At 36.0% G+C, this 18156-nt stretch overlaps 1 protein-coding gene across 1 annotated transcript in view; it reads right to left on the reverse strand.

Annotated features, from left to right (window-relative positions):
* Nucleotides 1-18156, reverse strand: part of KMT2E (lysine methyltransferase 2E (inactive)) — a 61423-nt gene that overhangs the window by 36489 nt on the left and 6778 nt on the right. Inside the window, 1 exon segment of the mRNA XM_050912117.1 lies at nt 7099-7283. Within this exon segment, the coding sequence (XP_050768074.1) occupies nt 7099-7169 (71 nt within the window). The 5' untranslated portion in view covers nt 7170-7283.

Here is an 18156-nt window from a genome sequence, read left to right on the forward strand (position 1 = left end):
CCAGAGTTACCTAAAGTACTAATTTTTTGTGCTTACATTGAAAGGCAGGGCAAAATACCAGTATCTAAAACTGAAGTGGCTTTTGACTCGCATCACAAATCAAGCCTGGTTCACTTCTCTAATTTTAGTTTTATTATGCACGAAGTCTATTTCCCATCACAAATATCTTAATTCCTTGAACCGATTTTTTAAATAAAGTTGGTATTTCTGAATCTTAAGTTAAAATAGATATCAGTGTTTTTTCTTAGACATTAAGATATTAAATAGAGGCTTTTTTGTTATGCCATGAAGTGATACCAGTTTGATTCAAAAAGGACACCAGCAACTTACATTTGTTGGTAACATTTTTTGTAAGAATATAATTAATCATTAGCTTTCCAAAACCAACATACAGTATTTTCACATCTACTTCAAAGTATCCTACTAACATTTTCGGTGGCCCATTTCTTCTTATTAGCTTCTCCTCACGTGAGGTTACAACATGATAAAATTGTTTACAAAGAAACACTAGTTAAAAACACTACTGGGTGAAGACTTTAGTTTCTAGAGTCCAAAGAAAAAACATCTTTTTTATAACATTAATGTCTCTAACAGTCACCAGCTGCATTTTTTTAGAGAGCGAGCAAACACGTGAGTGCACAAATCATGTGAAGTACTAACATGAGAAATACAACTTCTGACTGGCATGAGACAAAAACCAACTCTGACGACACTGGCCCCCTTCGTTACCTCATAAACCCAGAAAAATCCTCATTTACTGTTTTACACCACTCCTCAACTTGAAAATAATTTTATTCAGAGTTTGCTGGAATTATCTTCTAGAAGCAGCTCAGAATTTGCCAGGTTCATCAAACCCATGACAAAAAAAAACCAGACAAAAGTTGGAAAAGCTGTGCCTTTCCAACAGACTTGCCTTTACCTATTTACTGACATAATGCATTTGTGCAGTAATCATACACCATCAATATAATCCAGTTAATCCTTCTGACCACCTAGCCAATCAAAATGCCAATGAATGAGGCATTGAATATCCATCTGTCATGGCTAGGAGAGAAATTAACTTATCTTTCTCCAGTTCAAGTGGGTCTTGACCACTGTATTGCTTCTACTGCTATTCTTCAACATATATTAAATGGGACAAGCAGTAGCAGAGTTACTCTTACCCACTATGTGTTCAATGCTCAACTTGGGTCTTGTTTGCTTCAGTATATGGAAAATACTCATTTGTCAGAGCAGGAAGGTTTACTGATACAGGACAGGGTGGGAATTCAGGTACAATCCATCCTTCGGCAATGCCACAATTAACTTAGGAGAGTTTCCTTCATTAAAAATAAATATTACCACGACCTAAATACCAGCTACTTCAACACGGGAGCATTCAGTGAAAGATACCAGAATGGAAATGTCCTAAAAAGAGAGGTCATGCATATTTCATCAACTTACAAAAATTAAAAACGTAATCTAAATCTCTTGCAGAATATGAGGCAAGACAATACACCCTACTCTAGCAATTTATAAACCGCTTAAGAGAACCAAGTTTACTATTTAGAGGTACAACAGTTGTGGGAAGCAGAAGCATTAAGCTTCCAAAAACAATACAGAAAACAGATGCATTTATCCCCAACTATTTTAATACTCATAAAACAGATTCGGAATACAGGGTTAAAAAGGAAAAAAGCACAGCTTTACTTGAGCAAGGAAAGCCAGAAAAAGGGTGGGAGAAAATTAGGTGAGACACAAAGGCAATTAAATCTTTGTATTAAAAAAGTTTTAACATAAATACAAAATTAGAGCAGAATCAGTTTTCAGGAAAGCTTTTTTCAAATGCTTATCCAGGGGGGCCACAGATACTTCTTTAAATTATAACAGATGCTCACCAGAGCTTTGAATGTAACTGTTACTGTTCCATTTATCCACTCAGATGCTAGAATGAGGTGGGGAACAGTGTGGAGGAGACCGAGAAATGTGGGAAGGAGGTGGTGGAGCCTTCACTGAAGCTGGAAATTAATCATCGTAAGTTTCCTTTTGTCGTGGTTTAACCCCAGCCAGCAACTAAGCTGTCAATAGAAAAGTGATATTCATCCCATAAGCAGTAATGAGTATCATTTCTCCACAGAACTACAGACAATCTTCTAACTTTGGCAGACAGGTCTGCCAACACTTTAATATGCCCTTCACCGAATTCCTTGTTACCCCTCTCTGCCCACCATGTGCATGACCCTGACCTTAGAAAGAAAACACACTCTCTATACTATCATTTGTCCAAAGGTCAAGGCTGCCTTCTCAAACAGGCATCTCAGAATTGGAGAGTTTTGTGAAGGAATACCTCTTGGTAAAATATTTAATGGTACAGCCGATTAAAACATGAGATAGCACTTAATTTAAAAACCAATTTTTTAAAATTTTTTTACTCAAGTAGCACAGCTCAAGTAGCAAGGCACTAACTACTGTATTACAGACACCCACCCTAATCTCACCATTGGCATTCTTACGGGCATCCCAAAAAGCAAGTTTTCAGGAAGAAAAAGTGTAGGAATTCAGATCTGAAAGAACACTATGAGGTGTTCCTTGCTTGTATTTTTGAACATAAGCCAGTTCTGTAACAGACTGAGGTACCAAGCTTGTCAGTCTTCTAAGCATACCACATTTTTCAGCTTCACCTCAAACAACTGCACCTTTAGTGTTTAAGGGAGACATGTATTGTATTTTTAGTTTTCATCAAAACTGAAATGTTTGTACTACAATATAGTATATTTGAAGTTAGACCCAAATCCTAATATCATGCCCTAAAATAAACAAATATTACCATGATAAACTGACCATCACATTTTGCTAAAACATCATATATATATTTGTTAGGTGTTGTGGTCAGCAATTCAAAACTGTGCAAAATATTCACAAGGAACAAAATAAAAAGCACCACAAAAAACCTTCCCCCATGCTCTTGGGCCGCAATGATTTAAGCCATTCCTGTAACTTGAAAACAGAACACAGTATTTTCTCAAATGAATAAAAGAAGCGAAGATATCCATATTTTTAAAAACACCTCAAATACTTTTCATTCTGCAAGTGAAACAACTGTCACTTTCTGGGTCATTTCCTACTGTTCATACTTAGAAGTACAATGCAAACTGAAAATAATTCTGCATGTTGCCAGCAGATGGCACTAGTGAGAAATGAAAGCAGCAACACACAAGATCAGATAGTTTACAAAAACTCAGTCCCTACAAGCTCATAGTTAACCTATATTAAGGGAATCAACTATCAACCATTCTAAGCTATAGTCAAGTCTTCTTTAAAAAGTCCCGTCTCCTCACTCCATTCCTTTTAAATACTGTTTTGTTTCTGACCATGTAATAATGGGGGGGGGGGGGGGGGGGGGAAGAGGGAGCAGTTTTTCACTAACACTGAAAATACAATCAGTCCTTAGAATTTGGAGCTATTAACCACTTCTATAAAAATGTAGGTATTCAAATGGGAAAGAAAATCTCACTAAAACTAAAATTTTCAAAAGGCAGGCAGGTATCCAAGCTTCAGGCTATGAAAATTTAGCTAACAGTACTTCCTGAAAACATTTGTCAAAACTCCAAATGAAACCTCTTGCTTCCAAGCATGCTTCAGCAGTGTCAATCTGCCGTACGCCAGTTTGATAGGCCTAATTTTCAAGGAGTTCAGGTTTGTTTTCCCTTTGCACCAGCACACCTGAGCAGTATCTGGCTGAAGGTCAGCTCAGATAAAGGAATGTAATATATTTTGCATGAAAAACAGTATTTTCTATTTCAAGACACTTCATCTAACCAAACACATCTGATGGGCTTCATTACCTAGACAACAAAGAACTGAGCACTACTTCTCTACCACAGAGTGGGTTCTGCTACCTAAGCATCTCGTAGCAGGCCCTACAAGTATAGGCTGGCCCAATACCATCTGTAGGAACTGGCAAGCTTCCCATTGCTCTAAAATACTTAAAAAAAAAAAAAAATCAATTTCAACAACAGTCATGGAAGGGTAGGTTTTCATTTATTTAAGATTACAAAAATGTTCATAATCTTTTCACCTGGATATTGAACTCAATACAATGATCCATATACTGTGGTTGTTAGGTTCATTACACAGGCCTTCTCTCTAAAACACATATACAGATATTAAAAACAGGGGAGCGTTACCATCAATGGCATTTCCCAATGTGTAGCTTATACTCATGCTCTAAGCTATACTAACACTCTCTTAAGTCAGGAAGAGCATTTTGAACCTTCCAAAATGGCTGGCTCTGCTTACTATTACAAGGTCTTCAACAGTAAGAAGTCACACATGTTCATCTTTAGTAAGCCTTTTACAAATAAAGGCAAAATATATATGTGTTCTGCCTCCTACGGCACTACGAAGATCAATCCACCACTGGAAAGCTCACTTAGGTACAAGTAACATACGAGACAGACTATTTCACCCAATTTTTAAGACATTCAAACCTTTTAATAGGAGTTATTCTCCACATAGCTATTTGCTACAATTATTAAAATAATGTGAAACTATGTAATCACATAAACTATCCACCTTTTTAATAGGCTTATCCCTTAGTTTGAAGCATAAGGAAAAATCTCTCAGCACTAAGAGATTGCACTAAGCTAAGAGTTTTTTCCTGGGCTCCCTCTCCTACATATTCAGGTTTGCCATTCCCCCATTCTTGTGTTTGCTCATGCTTCAGCAACTCATGAAGCAATATCAGACCTGTCAGTCACAGTGAAGAAATTCAAACTCCTCCCTCTTGGGAAAACCCCAGAACTTGCTCAAAGACCATCTATGATCGCTATCAATACAATCTATACCCACCATGCTACTCTCTGGAAGAAAACGTACAAAACCCACGTAAATCACATGGATGGTGATAAAAAAGGCTTACAACTTTATCAGCTGGTAGGTTAGGGACACACCTTTGTGTCACACTTCTTTAGACAGTGACATGGCTTTTAAATCAGCGTATGCCAATCATACAACTACACATTCTTTCAGCCTAAGTACAGCAGAGATGACAAGAATTAATCTAATTGGTAACAGTCACTTAACATCTGAAGAAAAGCAGCTCCTAACTGGGTTGCCATGCCACAGTATCAAGCAAATAACACACTGTGAACTCTATCTTGTTTATACTGACAACTATATTTATTTATTTTAATTTCAGCATGGCATGCTGTGTCTGCAAGGAATGTCAGCAACCTCGGGAATCATGACCTTCTCTAAACATAAAAGAAAACCACAGGAAAAGACAATGAAAAGAGCTGTGAACGGGTCATTCAAGTTAAAAAATTTTCTGCACCAAGGAAGCTAGTGTTCATGATATGAGAGATCAACAAAACTTTAAAAATTTAACGTGACAGAGCTTCACATTGCAAATTCTTGGTTTTCTTCAGATGAATGGTGCAAAGTTAGAATAGCCTCGTATAACTGAAAGCACAGGAGAGAAACATCCCTTTGAAAAGCTGTTCAAGAGTTCTGCTCACAGTGCACAACCCTTCTTTCAAAGTTTGGAAGGAAAGTCATTTGCTTCTTAAACAGAGTAATATTACTTATCATACACTCTCAAGCAAAGACTGCGTGTAAGCTATTTAAATTTGTGTTAGTTATTCAATGCACCTGTTAAATGAAGGACCACTTTATGAAGTTTATTTTTGATTTATGAAAGATTTCAAGCATGTATGTAAAATAAGTCTAATCCATTGTTTCAGTATCTAAAACAAGCACATCTATTTTTGTGGTAACCAAAGACAGGGAACATCTTTAACACTACTACAAAAAGGCTCAGAGGAAGGCAAAGAGTAACAGCATCTCAAGTGGTTAAAAAAACCAAACCAAAAACCAATTTAATATAAGTGATGAATTTAACATTTTTTGTTAGATCTAAGAAATGAACTGGGGTTTTTTCTGTATGTATATGCAAAGAAGTATACAAGATTCACTGTGGCTTACACAAACTCTCTTGATCTTTAAACTTTAGTATCTTTTGACACCCATCTCTTCCCAAAACACTCACCTGTCATATATTCTACTAATGCAAAAGCAATAAAGAAAACAGAAAAAAAAATTCAGATACTATTCTGAAATATACAGAGCTCAACAGGATGATGTACCTATGTACACTGGTAGAAATTGTAACACCACATTGGTCTTTTACCTCTCAAAGACCCAAACTGTCCAAAATGCTATTTCTCCTCTCATAACATTCAACAGCCAGATTGATACTACACACATGGAAAGATGTTTGTTCAACAGGAAAAATCTCCAGTCAGAGATCAACAATACCTAAACTCTAGCCTATCGACACTCTACAGGTTCAGACACCACTAGAGGAAAAAAAAAAAAACAAACCAAAAAACAAACACCAACAAAACACCAAAAAACCCCAAAGCCCCACAAAACCCCCCAAACAACTCCCTCCCAAACCAAACAAAAAACCACAAACCACCCCCCCCAAAATCAAACACCACCTCCCCCTCCCCAAAACCCAGAAATTCACTATGCTTATTTCATTCAAAGGATGAGTTTCTCAAATTCAGGATTTCATTGGCTCTTTGTAATCCTTTATACACAGTTACTAACTGAAATGAATGATTAACAAGTGAATTTCTACAAGCTTTTCAATATAAAATAACTTTGTGAAGACATGGTATTAGACAATTAAGCTAGGCCTTCAACTTTCATAAAGGCACCTTGTCTAATTACTACCACTTTCTTGCAATTTACCACACCAAATGAATTTACCTTTCTAACATGAGAAATCAAAAATACTGTTTTTACATATATTTAAAAGGAAACCGAAATGGCAAAGTATTTTAAGCATGAAAAGCACACCAGGCAGCATCTGTATTTCTGTCTGATAAGCAAGAAAACTATGCATCTGTAGAACAGTTTAACTTCTCTCCTTTGCTCTCTCTGAAAAGGAAGAAACTGACTTAAGAATAAAGTGACAGTTATTAATTTAAGTAACTAAAGATTCAAGAAAACTAAGGAGACTCCTAAGTCCTCTCCAACTGTATTGAAAAAATACTCACCAGGGAAAAAATAAAGATAAAAAAAACTTACAAATTATGTTCACATACTTACTCTGAGCCTGCAGCCATTTCCAAATAAGAAGTATCTGCTGTGTCAACCCCCAATGGGATCACTATGCTCATGACGTTCGTTTCTGATAAATTCGATTACTACGGAGTCCTATGCATTGGTATCCAAAACACTGGGGCATGCCAGCCACAGTGCTCATTGCAAACATCTAAGTGCATCCACAAACCCTGTTTAAAAAAAAACAAACAAAAAAAGCAGACGACTGAGTCGGTTCATTTTAAAACCAGGCATTTTTACATCACTTTTTTTTTTTTTTTAAATAATCACTTTAATCTGTCACAATGATTTCATTAATTTTACAGAAGCAAAAGGAAACGAAGACATTCAATCTTCTTTAAAAGTTGTTAACTTCAAATACACTTATTTTAAGACTGTGATGATCTTAAGGCCTGAACTTAAAAATATTACAAACTGACAAAAATATTATCATTTAAATTGGTGATAAAAAAAAATCATTCATCACATTCAGTGAGGTGACAAAGATTCACTTCATGGCAGACTTACTGAATGTGAAGTACATCTGCTTACTGCTCTGTGTTGTCAGAGCCCAGTTGCTGTCCCTTTCAATAGAAACCTGGTTACAGAATTTTTCAAGTATTTCTTAGAGAGCATTGTTCACTTTTGTTTTGCACTTTAAAAAAAAACAATTTTCAACGTCCACAATACAAACCAAGGATGTCAAAAGAAACAGTCATAACTTCCATTCAGTAGTTTTTAAACCAAAATCATTCTAATGATTCACAATAATGATGTGAAACCATTTCCATTTCATTTTAATAGATCACCATCAGAAGATACTATACCCATCGGGTGCCACTTTTAGAAGTGGTTTTTTTTTTTTTTTAGTAGTAAACTAAAAAGAATCATTAGTAGTTTTTAATTGTAGAGCAAAGCTACAATCTGCTTGACTCGTACAAGTGAATACAACAATCCTACCTGTATGCCAGTTACTACTAGTCTCCCACGCCTCTTACTGAGTAGTGCAGAACACCCAACCAAGTATAGGAGAGGACATGTACACAGCACCTCCGCTGTCTCTATTCACAGATTAGTAAACTAATGCATTTTTACAGCCTAATATAGACAAGGTTTTCCACAAGTGACTAGGTAATTGAAACAAAATACCCCCATCTTCAATATTTGCATAATGAATAATTGCAAACTCCTTCCAAAATGTCGAAATTGCAAGAACACAGACCACTTCACAATGACGCACATAAAGTGCCCAATAAATACACTCCCTCCATCTGACAAAGTGTAGTATCTTATCTGAAGTCTACAAAAGTCCAACAGTTTTGAGATCAACATATTTTAACACACTCATTCTTGCCAAAAACTAGATTGCCAAGAAAAAACTAACAAGCCTCCAGTGAAAAATGGGGTACTTACAAAAAGGACTTCAGAAAAGCATTGTGGACTTAAATCTGAATTTGCTCCTTTTATTGATAAAGTCAGTATCTTCAGGATGATGAAGTGGCATCTACAGGGCATCTCTAAGCTATGAACTGGCACCACGTCTTCATCTAACTTCTTAAATTTTATCTCACTACTGAAGTCTGGCAATTAACATCAAACATCTTTGCATGCTCTTAAGTGCTTAAACCTTCTACAGTTCATTCTCCCCCTAGACAGCAGAAGTTGTGTTTTGGTCCCATTACATGAGTCACCAAATACAATGAACTGGAAAGCAATCAGGCCAACTAGCCATTCGGATATCTTGCTTTCATCATTTAAACACCGAGCATTTTCTTATCAAATACCACAAATGTCAAACTGTATCACTAGCTAGGCATAAAACTAAGGAAAAAATTTATTATTTTCAAGAATAAGCAGCAAGAAAAACCTCTTAAACCAAAAGCAGGTATAGAATATTTTTAGTAGCAGGCATAAAAAAAAACCCTAAGCCTCTCTTACAGTTTAAGTGAGCACTCATTCTGCTACCATATAGTTTACTCTACTCATAGCGTCGAACCTTGAATGGCCTCATCTACAACTTACAGGAATCATCAGCTTACCATTTAGTTCTCTTCTGAAAAAATAAAAAAATTTATATTAATTCCTACCCAATAATTGAAAGGAAACCATCAACTTTTTTAGTCCAGGTAAATCGGCTATCACAGGTTAAGGGTTGTTCCACTACCAGCTGCAGTTTCACCTATGCTAACAAATCATTAGCATAAAAGAGATTTTATTTTATGCTTGTTATTAGCTAATTCTAAAAAACAGTTTTAAGTGTGTTTCAAAGTAGATCTAAAAGACGTTCTGGACACCACTGCCTGGGATGAAGATCCTTAGACAGACGTTTCTCACACTTAAAATTGCTTTTGGTGGTGGTGTGTTTTTTCTTAACTGAATTTTCTTTAAACACTTCTGACCAGGTAGAGTAACAACTGGAAATTAATCTAGGCAAAAATGCCCAGGAGACTGATGGAAGTGAAGAACCTGCCTTAGACAGCTGCCTCATGGGCTATGACATCTGCAAACTTACATAAAACAACTGAGGTTACCCAATCATCATATATTCAAGTGACCTTCATTGTCAACACAGAAAGAAGAGATGTGGTTATCAAATCTGAAAATCAAGTGAAATTTGGAGCTTTTTTTTAAGTAATGCAGAAAAAGAAGAGTGCTATGTATATGTTTTTAGAGCAATGTATAGATAATTAATTGCTAATGCATGACCCAATTAATGCCATCATCTGACCAAGCAAATACGTCACCACTCTTCTAATTAAAAAAAAAAAAAAAAAAAAAAAAAAAAAAGAGAGGGGTGGGGGGTGGAACAGAGCCAAGATAAACTTCTTATCCTACTGCAAGCTATTGAAACACATCTTTAAGCCTTAGTCAAAATTCACTCAATCTACACTGAATAAAATCAGAGACCTGAGGAACTCAAATTTATTTTGCCAAACAGCATTAAACAGAAGATGTTTCATCTAAAAGAAAGCACAACATGATTGTAATACTACCTCATCATTTTTTACCACCTTAAGATTTCGGGTCTTCACCACACACACACATGCACAAAACCATTCAATACTTTTCCTCTGCCTATAGTTAAGTGTGGAAGAATGGAAGCAGCCAGCAGCTCGCAATACCTACACAGACAAGTTAATTCAAACAAACATAGCTCATTACTTATGAGTAGCCATCCTCAACAAATTCCTGTAATGGGGGCAGGGGGAGACCCAGGATAAATTCATTACACTATGCCTACGTATTAACAGAACTGTGACCTTATAGGCCATCCAATGATGAACACCACAGTGATGTCCAATTTGGGATGAAGGAAAATAATTATTTTCTGTCATGTCAGAACCAGAAGTATTGTCATGACACACTAAAATATTCCCAGTATTTTTATTGGATTATACTACAAAAATTGGAAAGTTCAGAACAGAAAATAATGCAATCACTGGGGAACTTTCTTCCTTATCCATCTTAAAAGTGATTGCTCATCCTTTGAAGCTTCATATTTTAGATGAGTCATAAAATACTATCTGCTATCATAACATGGTACTTTCCAATTTCTGCAAGTACCCATCTATTTCAAGTCAGTATTCTTTCAGAACTCTGACAATCTGTCACCCATGGCCTTCTAAGAAACTGTTTTCATAGGTTCATTTCATTTAAATAATTGGCCAGGAGGAGTGGAAAGAAGGGTGCTAGAGAAGAAGCCTTCCTACAATCCAAGCAGATTATACACAACATACTGTTTAAGAAAGTCTTTCTTCAAGCAGTACATGAATTTGAAAGTTAGAAAGACCACACTGGTTTGTCCAGTTAATGTCAGGGTCATGTAGTTAAAAGGCACTATATAAAAACTGCTGGTCCAAAGTTCAATGATCAGCTCTTTACTGGGCAAAGTAGCTCATCTACCGTACCTTAATCTCAACAGTAGAGGACCTCCAGTTCCGTTAGGGCCCACTCTATTCTTTTACTGATAATACACTGTAAGCTTTGAAAGAATTTTGGCAATTTCTTAGATTCATCAGATTTTCTTCATTATCACCCTACCAGCACAGCTTTATTATATGAAAACACAGTCCTTATTTGAAGAAATTTTGCTGTTATTTAATTGCAGTTAAAAAGTTTATCTTGCCCTAATAATACAATTTTAATCTTAAAAAACAAAAAACTTTTTGTTCATTCTGGTTAAAGCATTGATCTTGCACAAGATCAACCTCCTGCAAGAAACTCCTCACACTTTACCATTCAATCACATTGGTTTACATTTTCTATGGCAGTTCTTCTTCTCTCTAGAGAATACACAGGAGCTTTTTGACTTAATAGCCATATCAAGTCTAAAATATTTGAAGCCTCACCATACTTCTCATGATCTACTTTGTTTATGATACCAGAACCATTTTTTTAAATGAACTGTGCTCTAACAACAGAAGTATAAGAGCACAATACCTTCCAAACTATTCATCTGTGTGGCTTTGTACAAAGAACATCATTTATGCATTAAACAACAGAAAATAACTTACGTATTATCCCTGAGGTATTCCAATTACACAACATTATTCTGTGGTCTAACGAAGACCACGCTTCCTTTCTGCCATGTCCTTCTAAGATCAATTGTGTGACAGCAGAAGAAAAAACTTTTTCACTGGTACACGGAAGAGGAAAAAAAACAAATACAGAGGGCTCAACTCCTCAATCAGAAGGTAAATGGGTAATCTCCTAAAACCACATCAGTATTTTTAAACCTAATCCTACAGGATCCAAATATTCAAAACGAAATCCAGTTGCTATGATCAGATGTTGGCAGAAAGGAACTCCAGGACTACTTTATCAGCGTGCCTTTTTTCCCCTCCTTCTACTCGCTTCTTGTAGGACCATCAAAAGCTATATAGAACAGTTTCAGGAAACAAGCAGATGATAGATCACCTAGACAGAAAGTACACTTGAAAAATAAGAACTTGAAGTCTAGCCAAACTGTCCAGATGACTCCAACAAGGTTTCATAATCCCAGCTATCAATCATCCTCTAAGTGTCAAGAGCCCGGACAAATTCTTCCATGGCATTTTCCATGTAAGTTTCTTTTTCTTTTCTTTGTTTTTTTTTCTAAGAAGGTAGCAAAAATATTTTTTTTAAAACATTTAACTACTTTTACTTGCATTTTCTTTTATAGATTCAGAAACTGAGTTCCCACTACTTACATTCAAACAGAAAGTAACAATATAAATCTGACCAGAGAACTCTGACTTACCTTTATTTTTATTAATGATGAAGCATATTTTTCAAGCCAGAAGAAACCAAACAGTACTTGCTGTACTGGGAAAGGTACAACTCACATGGTTATATGCTACATTGGTAGCTCAACTCTGCAAGACATTTAACCTTTTTTAAGAAGGGAGAGGGAAGAGGAAATAGGACTAAGAAGCCTGCTAGAACCTATCCTGTATGTGTAAGAATACTAAAGCTCTCATCTGGGTGCACAGATGAAAAACTTTCCATGAAAATCAAAGATAAAAGATGGTGGCAGCACCAGTAACAACTTTTTTGCCTTAATGATAAAAAAATCCTAAAGCGAAATTAATATATCAAGATAATATACTTATTACAACAAGGTGGGGTTTCTTCATCCACATTTACCCCTAATGCTACAAAAACCGAAGAGGGAAAAAAACTAATGAAATCTGTTTTTACTATTCTTCTTAGTACATCTGACAGCTTTTTACATAGACTATGTCATTGTTCCTTGTCTTTCCTTCTCTATAAATCAATTTCCAGATTCTGTTGTCATGTGACAGATGCTAAAGACAAAAAGCATTTAAAAGTTAGGGAAAAAAAATCCACTATAAAAGTTAGGAATCGAGTTCAAAAGCAAGGTGCAATACAATATTTGTTTTCTAATTTATAAAGGGACATCAGTGAAATCATGAATTAAGCTTACGATTAAATTATTTCTTAGCTCAAATCTAAGAATTTTCCACATACATAAAACACTACACTAATTTTAGCAAGTTGATCGCTAGATCAGTTCAAGTTTCTCACATCACTAGGCATTACAAGAATAGAGTCTTTTTGTTCCTGTTTTTATGACTTCAATATACACCTGAAGTTCTTCAATAATTTTTTCTAGCAATTGCCTCTATCAGTCACCACCTGTCAACAATTACAAGATTTAAAAAAAAAAAAAATAGTTACATAGTTTAGATGTTTCAAGACTTGGGGATTTCATCACAGAATGCCTCTGCAGAGAGAATTACCAGGACCTCCCTCCCTAAACACAGAGCAGAAGTTTAAGGGAGAAAAATCTAATTATAATTAGATTAGCCTATAATTAGGCTGAGCATTTCATGAGAGGAAACAGTGCTGGTTTAAGATAAATAATTATTTAGATTTTATACTGACGCATGCAACTTCACCTCAAAGTCCTTAACTAATATCACTGCAGAAAGATTAATATACTAACTAAACTACCATCTCTATACTGTGTCTGCTCTGCATCTTCACAAGGTCTATATACAAAATATACATACCTAGAGTGAAAAATTAATCAAAACCTTCTAACCTATCTACATATGCCAACTGTCTTTCCTTAAAAGCAAAATGATATAACTTCAAATACATATTACAAAATATGTAAAAGGTGAAAGTGATAATTTACCCATATATAGTAAATTGAGTAACTGAAACATCTGAGAATAATTATCACTCCTTAACATCTGAAAAGTTACAGCCTGTGTTTCCCAACTTATGGAGAAACGGGCAGTTCAGCCCATGTTTAAGCAGAGCTTATTTCCCCTGAGCACAAGTACAGAAGAGGCCCTCTTTTGCTAAACTAAGAGTACTGGTAAACCCATTGCCTCACACCCTTTAAACACAGGGCAAAAATTAGTAACAATTTCCTGGAGTAGTATTTAAGTATCAGAATACACACACCATACATAAAGATTCATTTTTAAGGCATGTGTACAAATCTAAGGGAATTAACTTGAAGGTTACTGGAACAAACAGATGAAATTGCTGAAACAAAGTGATCCATACAGTCAATTTTCCACTTGTGCATGGACCAAGGAAGAAGAGGAAGGATAGAGAAGAATTATCAGATTTACAGATAAAAATGATTCAGACGTAAAATACACAAATTAGTTGCATGACAGTCTGGAGTCAAGCAAGACCTTTCAGTTCAACCAGCACACAATGCTAATCTGGTTGTAACTTCAAGCCAATCTGAATGTAAAAGCAATCTACCTGTACTCATACAGCACTAAGCCCAAACCAAAACTCCCAACTTCCATTTGCTCCCAGTAGAAAATTCATGGTACTGTGGGTCCAGGTTGGCTCCTGAGTCACACAGGATCACTCTGAAACTAACTACAGTTTCCCATCTCAACAGGGTCTTTCAGGCAAGATGCAAAGACTTCCAAAATCATACTACTGCTTTCAGACCTCTGCTAACTCCTGCTGATCTTGGTGTTAGTTGTTTACACAAGTCATCTCAGGTAATGGAGACAGATGACCAAAAGGTAGTATTCTGTTTGATTTTCTTACCACACCAGGAAAAAGAGTCTACAAGGTGTGCTGTTGCCTTCCTTCCCCGTAAAAATGCTTTCTTTATGTTTTTATCCACCTCCCATTATATTTGAAGTGCTGGTACTCAACATAGCACACAGGAAACAGTTATGTACCTTAAAACTGAGAGACACCAAATCAAGCCTACTACATACACTAGAAAAAGGGAAAACAGAATTTAGAGGACAAACACTTAAAAACATCTTCTACATATAAGTTGCCTTTTATTGAGCATGCAATCTAAACATTCTCCTCTTCCCTCCCCCGATGACATCATATGTGTATACACGTTTTGCCATCATTAGCAAAAGCAATTCTTGTCATGCCTTCCATCAGATTTGCAGGCCAACAATTTTAACCTGTGGTCATGGGAACCACCCTTCCCACAAAGAAGTCCACAAGAACAGACCTAAGAAAACTTGATACACCTATGCCCTAGCACAATCTATACAGGAGAAATTTCTAGGTAAAAATGCACCTATCAATACAGTGTATCGTAGTCCACAAATCCAGTATGAAAACTACTGTCCTGAACTGTCACAGAGCCAAGAAACTAGCTTTCCTACTTGGCTTCCCTGCCTACAATCTTTTTTTTTTTTTTTAAACTTTTAAAATTTTTTGATTTTTTTTTTTAACTGGGGGAGGAGGGGGTTTACAGGGAGAAGAGAGAAGAAAACATTAAGAAGATTTTACTAAGAAAAATTGTATGTTTTGCTAAACTTCTGCTTTCTACTACTGCTCCGAGAAGTCATGTCTTCTCCACACAACAGTTAGGTTATTTGGAAAAGTAGCAATAGAAACTGACACTTTCATGGTATACTCTAGAAATCCTTCAAATAGTGAACTACTCTGTGTGTGTGTATATGCACATATACGTATGTATCTACACACAAATCTGGAAAAAATACATGCAGCATATATATGTAGCATAAATACATATATCAAAGTAATCTGAATATTTATTTATTGCTGGCTGTTTCTAAGGAGATAACACATCTTTAATCAGACCTAGAAGCAGAATACATGAATAAATGACTAATCTTACCCACAAGAAGCTCCTTCTGTTTCCCCTGACATGCTCCACCATGGTATACATTTTGCTAAGAGATTAGGAGGGATATCCAACTTCCAAATGTTACACCACTGCAGCTGCAGTATGAAGTATGCAGGCTTAGAAACAACTAGGAGTCCAAATTCAGGCCTTCGCTACTGTTTGCTGCTCTCTACAGTAACCTAACAGGTAAGTTAGCAGTCTACTTCAAATTTGTGCTGAGACAAAAAAGGGTAGTAGGTAAAAATAAGACACAGTACGCACACTCAAATACAATATACAAATTAGGACCCATTAATGACCAACTCCTGCAAATCACATAGAAGAAACAACTTGTTCTAAAAGAAATCTGGTTTCCTATGTATTTGTAGTTTGTGCCCAAACATTCCCACTGACCTAGCGTTCTCTATATCCCTCTCATAGCAGTATCTTCCTCCTCATCTTCCTCATCACAGTATTAACTGGTCCTGGCCTCACTCACAAGCCCCTCAATAACCTCCTATGCCATCCACACTGACCTACACATTGTCAGTAGTCAGGTCCACCTCATCTTCTCACGTGCCCTGTCAGCCAGCCAGCCAAAAAAAAGGTACCTGCTATGGCTGGTTTGGAGTTACACACATGACAGATAATGGCTAAAATCATTATGCTTCCTCCCCCGTTTCTCCCAGGACACTGCTCACACCTGCCCCTTTCCATCCCCTTTTGGATTTTCATTAAGCTTCAGAGATCTCAAGGGTACTAAGTTCCTAACAGTATCAAATTTTTGTTTTTTAAGTTATTGGTTGTACTGACAGAGACCTAGTGATCATTAGACCAACTTATTTAAGAAACACAGCTATTACAGCCAAACTACTACAGGGCAAGGGTCCTCCTCCTTTGCTTTTAATCCAGTGCCAATATAGAGTAAGAACAAGCATGGTGAAGTAAAGTGTTCATTAGCATACTTATGAACATAGTGATACAACAAATACAGAACTTTACATTCAACAAAGACCTCAGTCATGTTTGGAATGACAGCCAAACCTCATGAATTGGTCTTGAGTTTGGGATCTAGAACAAAGAAGAAAAAAAAACCTGTCTCCTCCATAGTATCCAAGATTCATGCATAAAAAACTTGAGTTTCCATCATGTAAGTATCAATTCTTCAGTATACAGCTCACTACATGCATTACACCAACTCTAGTCAGTGGAAAGAAAGCTGCCCTTTTAAGTATAAACCTAGAATCAGTCTGTCAGTTAGCAAAGTTTCTGCCATACAGAAGAGCTAGTTTCCACTGGCCGTAGGCTATCTTCCCTTCACTATCTGGTCCAAAAGTGCTGCTCTTGTGTATTCCTGAAGAAGTGATGGAAAGCAGTCTCTCTTCCTCAAATATTTATGCCAGTCCATTAAAACATGGAAGACTTCCCCTTACCTCTTCTCTCTCTTCACTCCTTCTTTTCTTCTCTCAGTGGAAGTTAGACAAAATATGGGACTACGAAGAGAAAAAGAATGAGTGGTAGAAGGGAAATAAAAGTAAATGCAGTTACAGAAAGAATTAGTTTATTGAACAGAAATCTATCAAAGAAGCAGTAAGCAGAGGTATATAGAAAAATACCATGCTTACAGATTTTAGTTTGCACATTTACAGAAATCAACCCCCAAAATTTGAAAGTTAACTGCCAGTCATTTGATGTCTCTAAGTTTACTAAACACCTGCCATACTTCTTAAAATAAATCACACACAAAAAGGCCTATCCATTAAAGAATTATCAATTATTTGAGCTGGAGAGTCAAGGAATTGTAAAATACAAGACAAGTACAGCACATGAAGAAAAGTAAGAGAAAAAATTACTTTTTGATAGCAATATTGCTTATTGCTTGGAGAAGTATATACTAGCTACCTAACATTAGTGTGTTATCCTGTATCACTGCGAGATGTAAAATTCCTTTAAATAGAAATTCAAAGGTTAAGAAAACAAATAAAGTAGTTTCCCAGTAAAAAGATCTTGGCTTTAAGTCATTCTTTGTATCAGCTGTTTTACTGCTAAGATTTTTCTCCATCTACCACAAAGTGGTGAATAACTGTTGATTAAACTTACACAAAATGCCTGACTTACCAATTATTCTTCAAGAAAACATTATTTACACCTGTTATCTTAAGTTATTATTCTTGACAAACATTTCAAAATATAAAGTGTTTCTGCAAGTACATACAGTCCACATTCTGTAAGAATACTCCGTAAGTCATGCCTACAACTGTAAGGGCTAAGTATATTTATTTTTTTATTAAATGTAACAGTATACCTCATGGTGATTCAGTCTCAAAGGTCTAAATTCTAAGGCCCAATATTCCTCCCAAGAAGTAGTAAGGCTTTTTGGGAGGAAAACATGTGTCTACAAATACATATTGGTATTGCCTTCAACAATCTAAATATTTTGCTGGCTTCATGACATCAAATAAAATAATTCAAGGTTTGGG

Source organism: Gymnogyps californianus, chromosome 1 (assembly GCF_018139145.2).
Source record: "Gymnogyps californianus isolate 813 chromosome 1, ASM1813914v2, whole genome shotgun sequence".
Lineage (NCBI taxonomy): Eukaryota > Metazoa > Chordata > Aves > Accipitriformes > Cathartidae > Gymnogyps > Gymnogyps californianus.